The sequence below is a fragment of the Micromesistius poutassou genome (assembly GCF_964030765.1).
Source record: "Micromesistius poutassou genome assembly, chromosome: 5".
NCBI lineage: Eukaryota > Metazoa > Chordata > Actinopteri > Gadiformes > Gadidae > Micromesistius > Micromesistius poutassou.
Window position 1 is genome coordinate 15,519,775 of NC_140275.1, and position 11,513 is coordinate 15,531,287.

The 11,513-nt window shown below is 41.6% G+C and overlaps 1 protein-coding gene across 1 annotated transcript; it reads right to left on the reverse strand.

Annotated features, from left to right (window-relative positions):
• Positions 1-2,022: 2,022 nt before the first annotated feature.
• Positions 2,023-8,862, reverse strand: mrps27 (mitochondrial ribosomal protein S27; the record flags this gene model as incomplete). The annotated part of the gene is made up of 11 exons (XM_084467748.1): positions 2,023-2,326; positions 2,835-3,005; positions 5,571-5,716; positions 6,157-6,259; positions 6,565-6,680; positions 6,778-6,856; positions 6,993-7,107; positions 7,619-7,677; positions 7,864-7,934; positions 8,427-8,504; positions 8,790-8,862. 11 exons carry the CDS (start codon positions 8,860-8,862, stop codon positions 2,078-2,080), a joined length of 1,260 nt encoding a protein of 419 aa, XP_084323874.1. The 3' UTR covers positions 2,023-2,077.
• Positions 8,863-11,513: the final 2,651 nt, after the last annotated feature.

The window sequence follows — 11,513 nt, forward strand, 5'->3', positions numbered from 1 at the left end:
ACCATGTATCCCGGCGTCAGCAAACGGAAAGGCCTGAATCTCAAACTAAGCATATATTTTCATAAATTGCAGATAAGTGTTTCACAGAACAAACGTCTTGGACCATCAACAGCTGCTGTGCATCCAGATGGATGACGCATATATGAACTCCCCTTTTTTCCCCGCTGACTTTTGGGACACCTCAAATAAACCAGGACTGAATGACTGCCTCCAGCTGTGGGCGACGTCCCCCCTCTCTAAAGTCCCTCTCCTTAAACTCACACAGTGCTTTTAAAACACGTCAGAGGATGGGGTGAGCACGTAATGCCGGACATCCTCTTTACTTTGAGCAGTAGAATTTTTTTTTGCTAGCTGACTTTACAGGTTGTGTTGGCTCACCTGTTTGGACACCTGGTCAAACAGTTAAGAAGGCCCGCACACTGAACATCGTTGACTGTGTAAATAATTGGCTGTTACCTTTTTGATTCACTGAATTTGAAAAATTAGCTTGTGAGTGCTTGAAAAGTGCTGACAGATGCTGTGCTGATGAGGTGAAACCGCAGCAGAACGATTTGGAGACGTGACGGGGAATTGGATGAAAGCCTTTACGTGCTTCGCTGCTTTCGGGAACTGTTTAAAAGTACGAAGTTTGGCAGCTTCTTTAGAAAACAGGTTAAACAACAGCAGTGGAAAAGACTAATACATTAACCAGTCAGGGCCGTATAAACTCTCAACACTCAAATTCAATCTGTTAACTCTCTGAACCAAATACCAAAAGCCCATCGGTTCACAATCTGGGTATCACAGTCAGCACGGTGCCTTAGGATTACAATGGGTCTTGTGACTTAACCATTCTGTGGTTGTATATTCATGGTGAGCTACATACCAGGGCCGTTTCCCAAGACCAGGCCATGAATACTGAATAGCTGGGCCATAATGTGGAATGAACACATTATGTGCTCCACAAGCATTTTCATTTCCCCTCTCAACAGATGACTTATCTCTCACACACAGTACCCTGAACAACACAGGCATTTTGTTTTGTTCGCTGTCAGAGGAGGGGCAATTCCGACAACGTATGTTATGTCCAAATGTGCCCATTTGTTTCTTTGAACGTTTTGTCACGTACACTATACGCATGCATGTTCTTTTGAAGCACTCCTTTTTTTTTTTCGCATTTCAGAGACTCACTTTAAATACTCATATTAAGCTGTGCATGTAAACGTACTGATATCAGCCTATTTCTCAGTTCTCTAGAGTATAAGTAAGATTAACTTTAAGTATAAAACATACAATAATATAAGATAAGTATTGTTACAGTGAAGCCAAATGTTAAACACTTGATATTACCTGGCTCTCCTTGATCAACTAATGTCTCTCATTCACGTGCTAACAAAAGAAGAAAGCCCCACCTCATTTACGTTTTAGTGGTCCCTGAAAGAGACTGGCTCACGTCCGAATGAGAAGAGACGTCCTCCTGCAGTTCCTCCTCCATATGTTCTTGTGATGTGTATTCTGGCAGAGTGAACTGACTGACTTCACTCAATCCATACCTTTACTAAAAGTCAGACAGTACCAGCTTTATGATTATGTATTTCTTGTTAAATTACTGTATTACTGAATGTATCGTGGACAGCGGAGGCAGAAAGATAGATGCTAATGGGAAACGGGACTAAGGCCTGTAGTTTAGAGCATTGTGATTGGCCAAGGGCATGTTAGGGCAAACTCAGGTACTGTTGTTACTCTGCATAGTGACAATAAAGCCTTGATCATTCAACCCTAGTCCTTCTCGACCTCTCATATTTTGTATTATTATGTATAATAATGCACAATAATATTATTAGTATTATTATGTTGGTTTTATCCACAACAGTACCAGGCTCAACTGAGATAAACGATATAAATACAACTTACAATACAAATCATAACGTCTCAAATCTCGCCTGGTACATAAAATCGCCTTAAACAGTAAGACAGCATGTTGATAATATCAAGAACAACACTTTATTATTTTCACAGAGACAATCAACCAAATACAGCTCCAACCCCTTAGGTCCCCCTTGTCACCGACCCTCCCTAACCTGTCTCCCGCCCTGCACTATGCCTTCTGGGCTGCGGCTCTGGCGGCCTGCCTCTCCTGTTTCTCCAGCTCCGACTTCTCCCTCATCTCCTTCTCCCTGATGACCAGGTGCTTCTTCTCGTCCTCCCAGGCCTGGACCCTGCCCCGGTAGGCCTCCAGGTCGACCCGCTCCGCGGCTGCCAGGCTGCGGGCCGCCACCACTGTCACCAGGGCCTGGAAGGAGGAGGGCTCCACCTTGCCCTGGGTCTCCAGCTGACTGCGGAGCTCCTGGAGGAGTCAGGGGGGGAGAGACGGACAGGAAGTTGAGGACAGGAAGTTGAAGGGGTTCACGCTGATGATCGTCGAACTGGACCGGACAACATGACTTTGTTCAAGTCGTTGTTGTCCGTGTACTTTATTGAGGTTGAGGCTGACTGCGTTCTAACTGTGTAAACGCTTTTGCATTTCAGACTCACTCAAGTCGTGTGTGCGGATACGCTTTAATATTGTCTGAGGTCATTACTTAATATGTTAATTATTACAAATAGCATGTGTGCAAAGGCTTTATGACTGCCCTTGAATAAATACACCGTGCTCAGCTGCAGTAAATCAGGGTGGTGCAGGAAATACTTCAAGTATGATAACACAGAACGGCAAACTGTTTAATAGTTAACTGTCACTGTACGTTAGAATGAACATATCCAAAAAATATGACTGGAGTTAACAAAGAAGGAGCAGCAAGAATAACGGGCTGGCATTAACAATACACAAAACCAACAAAAAAAAAACCTCCCACCTTGAACCTGCTGACGTAGTAGGGGAGTTTAGCGCGCTCCTCTTCGTCTTCCTCGTCGACCGTGATCTCCTGCTTGCCCTCCTCCTCCTCCACCACCTCTCCTCCGGACTCCTCTCCAGACGAGTCGGAGGCGAAGGACAGGTCCTGGAGCACCTCGCTCAAGCGGTCCAGCTGTGGGGCACATGGAGAGAGACGGAGAGGGAATGAGAACAAGCAGAGAGGCGTCGCTCAATCACCTCAACTCCCATTAATGTCATCAATCCACAGTCGATGACGCTGGCCTCAATGGAGATTGATTTGTGAAGAGGCGATCCTGCATGTGGTTGATTTTACCCACTGTCATTACCACAAAGGTCCTTAGAACCACACATGGATTATGAATCATGAAGGGGAAGAAGAGGGCCTGCGACACACATCCCCCTCACACATGTTACGCTTATTGTCATTTCTTCAACGTTCCCTTTTCGTTATCTTTTGGTCCCTCACCTGCCCTGAACATTGCCTTTGGGGGAGGTTTATCCCACATGCGTCGTTTACTTAATGTTCTCCATTTCCAGAATTCATATAAATGTCGTGCACCTTTCTCTGACTCATTACCACCACCTCTTGCCATCAAAACATCATGTATTGCGTCTTGTGTGTTTGCTAGATCAGTATATATTATTTCTTACAAGGGTATAAATGTTAGCATATTCGGTACACTAGGGAAGGCAGAACGTGCCCCAGCCAGTGTAAAACAGCCGATTACACTACATTACGATGGAATACATCGATGGGTACCAATAGACATTCCTGTAAAAATGTCTGCAAGAGTAGTATTAAAAAAAAAAATATATATATATATATATATATATATATACAGTACATCAATGTGAGTACTTCAAGAATTAACAATGAAATATTTTGTTATCTAAGACTTTACGACAATTTTTTGGTGTTATATATTTTGACACCACTTCCTAAACAATAATAACAATAACTAAAAAGGGCAGGTTTCACAGAAACAGAACACACTGTCATCATCAGTCATCATGGCTTCCATTTGAGTGGTAATATTTCCTGTCTGGGTGCGTTATCCGTTGCCTCTACATTACTGTGTGCCGCTGCTCCGCCACATGCAAGATGTTCCCTGTTTGTGTTAATCCTGATGGACGCTCATTCGCACCCTGTGGCTCCTCCAAGATCTCATTAGACCAACTGGACAGGATGAACGCAATTAAAAAAAGACTGCCTGCAGGGGTGCTTACGTGCACAAAAGTAGTGTGTGTGTGTGTGTGTGTGTGTGTGTGTGTGTGTGTGTGTGTGTGTGTGTGTGTGTGTGTGTGTGTGTGTGTGTGTGTGTGTGTGTGTGTGTGTGTGTGTGTGTGTGTGTGTGTGTGTGTGTGTGACTTCCTGGGCCGTCATTGTGTAGTGTTGGATGTCTGTAATGTTATTAATATGAAAGTCTGCTCTTGAGCCTCAATAAGCCATGCTCTCAACACCAAAGATCATTGCATTCAATACTCATATTCAACAAATGAGATCCTGGCCTGAGCCACGTGTCTCACACATGTACATACGTAGGATAAAGGTCTCAACATAAGTGGATCAAGAAAGTACCAACACACAAACACAACCTTTGGAAGAATAAGTTGAACAGATGCTTATACTAACTTAATTTATAACCATTACCTACATGTCTTCATGACATTACCAACATCTTTCCTCCTGCACACACACACACACACACACACACACACACACACACCTTTGATCTATTTTGACCGGTGGCTGATTTCTTGAGGATATCAACATAGACACGCATATACCGGTGTGTGCCAGGCACGTCTGTGCGCTCCCAACGTGTGTTCTCCACCGCACGTAACATTGTGAATAAAAAGAGAGCCGCACTTGATCCAGATCAAGTTGATAGACTGGTGTTTCTAGCAAAAAACATTAAGAAATGGATTTCTTGCAGATAGGCTATAAGCCTTAGTACTCCTGCTGCTGTCTCCTGTTTAAGTTGTCACGTCATTGTTTGCACTGTGCAGTTCCGATTCCGTTTATGTTTTTCATTGCATAGCCTAATTTTGTGATATACATAGTGGCACTTGATATTGATTAAGTTTATAACCTGTTTCAAACAAAGAGGATATGGCCTAAGTCCTGTTTATGTCTCCTCTTGTCACGTTATACATTTGTGATTGAATCTCTGTTAGTGTTGTTTTTTTTTGTGGGGGGGGGGGCGGGGGGTGGGGGCAGGGCCTCATAGATATTCAAATATATTCGAATACGTTGCTTGATATTCGATATCCGTTCAAACTTGATTTTTCTCAAAAGTGACAGCCCTATATAGTAGTAGTGTAGTCGTTTTTATTAATAAGGCAGAGCGAGCTGCATACAAATATTTTCCGGTTTCATGCATTTTAGCGGATGACACCGATAGCTCTCAGGCAGCTGGCCCCTCGACATCGGCTCAAGTTACCCCTATATTTTCTTTTCTACTCTTTATCCTGTCATGGTGTTGTTCAGTATGTAAAAAATAAAAATGAAATGGTTGCTTTTGGTGCAGAAGACAGTGTAGAACTCCTTTTTTGCCACTCAATGAACTACTCAGGAATCGGTAAGAGAATTGATCGATAGGCAGAATCGACAATGGCATCGATATTGATAAAAACGTCAAATCCCACCCCTAATGCAAACACAGGCAACGACGCTCCTTCCAAGCCGCTTCTCACGCTGCTTCAAAGCACTTACCGTGTCTTTGGAGAGCTTGGCGTTGCCAGAGTCCTCGGCAGCCACTCCCTCCATCACTGCCAGCGCTCGGCCCAGGTAGCCACGGACCCAGCTCAGAGGCATGCCCCGGAACACTGCGTGGATGCCCCTCTGCATCTCCACCTTGCCTGCAGCAACACACAGACAGCAATGAGGAGGCGGGCAAGTCGCTGGGAGGTGGTCTCCAGTGCCAAATGACACTGGGTTTGACTCCCCGGTGTCTATGGCCTTATCCAGTGGGGCCTCTGTGAGCTACAGGGGACGAAGGGACCAACAGTGTCCCGACGGCGACTGTTTGACACAGAAGTATAATTTGGCCTTTAACATGTAGTAGGAATCCCTGAGCAAAATGCCCATCCCCTAACCTGACCCATAATGACACATTTAAATGAATTCAGTGCAAGTCGCTTTGGATAAAAGCACCTCAACTTAATATGACGTATTCATAGTAAATTTCATTTAAACCATGTTGTTTTGTTGTGTTAAGACAACTGCAACATAATAGATGCCAGGATGGTTGAGTGAGAGCGACGTGGAGAGATGAAGAGGACACCAGGTCATTACGCACCTATGAGGGTATGGCCAAGCAGTTGAGCGCTCATGCCCAGGGTGTTGCTCTGCTTGAGACCATTGATAAGCAGAGCTGCTCCCAGCGCCCGCTCCTCTGCCATCTGACGCACGCACACACACACACACACAGTTATTGAGTTATTGCAACTATATAAGCTTGACGTTTTAATCCCTACATCTGCTGTAACACCTGCCAGGAATAATAAACCAATGTGGCAAAGGAGTCAATTCTGACTTTATTCTGTTGCCGAGTCACACTGCGCCACAATGGCAAACTTCTCATCTGCTTGCAAAAGATTTTACACAGAGATTTAAATTGCAAACATTTTCTACAGATTAAAAACAGTGGGGTTGAGCTTTGGGGGTGGTTCCACCATGATGACCCCTACGTCAGTGGCCTACTTACGCTGAGTGTTGGCTTGGTGGCTAGGTAACCAGCAATGGCGTGAAAGGACAGGGTCTGTGTGGAAGAAAGGTCAAAGGCCTCTTGGAGCATCACCTCTTCAACGACTGCACATGCACCTGTGGATAACACACAAAACAACAACACTTCAGTAAGAACCTATATCTGTCATCTGTATTTTATCAAAAGGGTTCAACATATAAAAACATATCTTACTCTTGAAGTCTTTATCCTTAATGTAAGAATCTATGAGCAAGTTGAAGGTGAAATCGTCTGGGAAAATGCCATACTGCACCTAAACACACAACCACAAACAAAACAAAATTCCACAAAAAACAAGAACACAGTGAGCAATGGGTGAAATGTGTAAGCTTCTGTAGAGAATATTGGGATGATTGTTGATTTTTTTTTTTTTTTTTTGAAGGGTATACCTTGTTTTGGAGTGTGTGCAGGGCTTTGTCGCGAACACCATATTTGATACATTGTCTGACCCAACTGTGAACCGTCCAGTCTCTGAGGTACCAGCAGTTTGGGCTGTGACGAAACCTTGACGGAAGGGAAGAATTTAAAACGTGCAGAGCTGTAAAGACTAGCTGCATAGGAGAGAGTGGCAGCATTATGTTTGTGATTCTGAACTGTACACACCACAGGTTGTTAACTTTGTGAACGCTTATAAAACCTTCTGCATACTGCTAAATGGTTATCAACATAAAAGTGCAATTTAAGGTTTATCAAGTCCAACTTGAGTCAACAACATAAAACAGAATTAGAAATCCTTAGATAATCCCTCTTATATAATGAGACACTCTCATGTTTAATTGCAGACTGATACGATAAAGAGATGAACAAGGACGTGATGGGGAGGATAACAGGCCTGTGATCATGTAATGATACAGGGTGCAGACTCCGGGATTCAGAGTAAACAGGAAAATACTTGCGGTACTACCGCACAGCAAACAAACCACCATGAACATCGTCAGAAGAACAAAGACAAGGTAATACACAGCAAGGACATTAGAAATAAACAGAACATAAAAACAAGTGTGGAACCTCTTACTTGTAAAGATAATACTCTGCTTGTTCAACTTCTTCTTTTGACGATATATTGTCTACAAACTGTTGGACAAAAGAACAGAGTTAAAATAGACTTGAGGGAGAAGGCCACTTTGGCCACTAAATTACGATTTTTGGTTGCCATTGATGAAATGTCTGTTCATCAAGACAAGATATATTTTTAATACTCACATATATACATACACACACAGGCACATTATTGTGATCTAGATCCATTGCACATCTTACCCGTGATATAGTCAGAGAGCTCACTGGCAGCTTCTTGTCAAACGTCCTGTCCATAAAGTTGGCCAATAAAGCTTTAAGATAAGAACAAAACCAACATAAATGTTTTCAATGAATGCATTTCAATTGCACAGCATGGACAATTTGTACATTTTGGGATATGACTAGATTGTACTGATGGCAAGGGCAAAACCCTTTCTAGGATTGAGTCATTAATTAGACTTGACATTTTGATGAGGATTGTAAACTCAGGACAAATCTCTGCAGATAACGGCACACTGCCACCCTGTGTTGCTAAATACTATTACACACGTGCTTCATGGGTTTCTAGCACCTAGATGTATTCTTAATATATTTTGGATCAACAAAGGGAAATATACAATAGGTCTACTTCTATGAACGGAATGCAATAAAGAATAAGTATAGGCCTACATATACACGCAACGTAAATATACACAACGTCTACTATCTGCTGGAGAGCTTCTTGGGCTAAATGGCCGCAAGGAGACGGTGCCTGCGATTTATAAAGAGTGATCTACTAAAGTGATAACGTGGTAAATCCTAACCCAGGTTCTGAGGATCCTTCTCCATTCCTTCCCATAGTTTTGGATCTGTGTATGCAGCTGAAAGCAGGCATCTTCTGGCTGAAAGGGCAGAACATACTACACATTTTACATTGAAATTGCGATGCTAGGATATATATACATACATAGGAAACATCATAGGCCTTAAATGACTTCAATTAATAAAATATATTAGTCTAGTTGAATTGACATTGATGGCAGATACAGGTTATCCAACAACAATAACTGAGGAGGGTCACTTTGCTTCAAATCATTCGTCCGAACACCACAATATGGTGTTCGGACGAATATGAATAACGCTCAAGACATTACTATATATTTTAGTGAGATAAAGGCTTAATTCACCTGTAAAACTTGAAGTTCGACATTTAACTTTGACAGCTGCAGTTAAACAGCGTTGGACGATGGAGGCCGCCATTTTTGGACAGTACCATTCCTAAAAAAAATGTGGGGGGATAGGATTTCGGCACCATAATATTTGTATCTTTAGTTCCCAAAATCGGAATATATAATTACACATTTTAATTACAATATGTACATAAATGGTGATTGATTTGTGTAAGTAGTTTCAATATACGAAATAACATTTCAACTAGTAAGTGGCTTTTCAGTTCTGAAAGTGTTATGTTGTAACACTAGAGGGAGTGTTTGTATGTGCTGGACAGGGTCTTTACTAGTTTCAGCCGTAGTTTTAGCCTATGGATATTGCCCGTGTATACCTTGCCTAGACTGTGTACAAATATTATACACTATCAGAGGAACCACTGTTTAATTAAAAAAGATGATGGTCCTTGATAACCAATGTATTTAACAATGATTAGAAATGTATTTATATGCATATTGTGAATCAGAGTGTGATGTCATCAAACCTCCAAATAAACAGTAGACCTATTCATTTGCACTGTAGATGTGGCCCCACTCTAGATATGGCTCTTAGCTAAGACAAGCCATTTCACAAAAGGTTTTTTATTAATTCTGTCGAACGAAGTCTGAACTTTATTTCTATCACGTGATTCATGGGACTTTTTTAATCTATTACATATGCATAAATATATAAGCCGTACAACAAAGAGGAAGATGTAAAGTGAGGTACTGAAAAACATGTAGGCCTACTTCTGTGATTTTTCACTTCACCTTTTTATATGTGAGAAAATAGATGCATTGGTTATCATTTATTAAACATCCAGACAGCTTTTCGCATGTGGTCAGGTTTGGTGCCATTTAAATTATATATCTTGGATGTTATCTGTGAGTTAAAGAAATGTAACTAATATTATTTAACTCTTAACTCTTTCCCTCTTTTATTCTTAACAAGCCATTATTGTGCGTGTGTGGGTGTGTGTCTGTCTGTGTCTCTTCTCTCTGTCTCTCTATCTCTAGTCTGTAGACACACATGTATGGGATTGTTTCAGTTCACAATCCACATGCCTGTTTTTTATTGAGTATTCTCCAGAAAAGTGATGTTGTGGTTGGGACTGAAACGTGTAGGTGAGGAGAGGAAAGTAGAGGAGGATATGAGGACTTCCTCTATTCCAGTTCTCTCATTCTCTCAGTGAGATGGTGGTCTCTGCGGATACAAATAGAGAAGCTCATGTTCTGCATTTTACCTGAGTGGAAAAAAAACAAACATTTACCTGCAAGAGAGATGAGCACTAGGTCACATGGATATGTGACGACCTAAAACAATGAACTTTTCTAGGCTTTTTAAATTGTAATTAAGAATTTGATTTGTATGTTGTTTCCTAAAAGACATTTCATTTTACAATTTTATAATTTGTATTAATGTTTGACAATGATGTTTCAAGGCTACTTCAAACTGTTGTATGTCATACATATTTGCAGAGTGATTAAATGACCCATGTATGTACCCATGTGTGTGATGTCAGGCATATAAAAAGTCAGGCATATAAATTAGTTCATCCTACGTTCTTGTGTGTGAACCACAAAAAAAGGTAAATGCAAAAAATGAAAAAATCTACAATTTTTGACAAACTTTACAATAACCAGAAAGAAAACACACCACTTCCTTTGTGAGTCATGTAGCTTTTGTGTGGGACACCCGCTGTGTCCTTCGCTGCCGTTTGATCACCAGCTAAAAGAGAAGAGGAGGTCTAGGATAGGTGTTTTCTCTTCCTCTTCCTCTGCTTTGTACGAGGCGCCGGAGAAGAAACTCTGCCTTTTGAAACACGAACATGAAACCACACACGCACACACTCACACATGCACACACACACACACACACACACACACACACGCACACACACACACACACACACACACACACACACACACACATGCACGCACACAAGATCATGCAAACACAACCACGCACACACACACACACACACACACACACACACACACACACACACACACACACACACACACACACACACACACACACACGTGTGTAGACCCTCACTGTGTGTGTGTGTGTGTGTGTGTGTGTGTGTGTGTGTGTGTGTGTGTGTGTGTGTGTCTGTGTGTGTGTGTGTGTGTGTGTGTGTGTGTGTGTGTGTGTGTGTGTGTGTGTGCTTAAGACACACTGCTTAATAATAACTCAAGGCAAAGTGTGTTATTCTTTCTTAAATTATTTGAAAAATGTTAACAAAATACTTTGTGTATAGCAGCCTATGTATTCATAGCAGCATTTTAAATGTCCTTTGACTGAATCCTTTATATTGTCTGTAAGATTCAATACACTTGATTGATCCCAGATGGGAAATTTGGGAATTATTTTATACTTATTTTATATCATGGTCACACTTTGAAACAATAACATTAACATACTCACTCTGCCAATGGTAGTGTGTGTGTGTGTGTGTGTGTGTGTGTGTGTGTGTGTGTGTGTGTGTGTGTGTGTGTGTGTGCGTGGGCTAAAGACATACTGCTTGATAATAACTCGAGGCAATGTGTGGTTTGTTTTCATAAATGATGTGAAAAATGTAAACTGTAAATGTAAAAAAATTTAAAGACTTTGTGTAGCAGCCCATGTATTCATAGCAGCATTACAGACTGAATCCTTTATATTTTCTAAGATATGATATAAGATATAAAACACACATACTC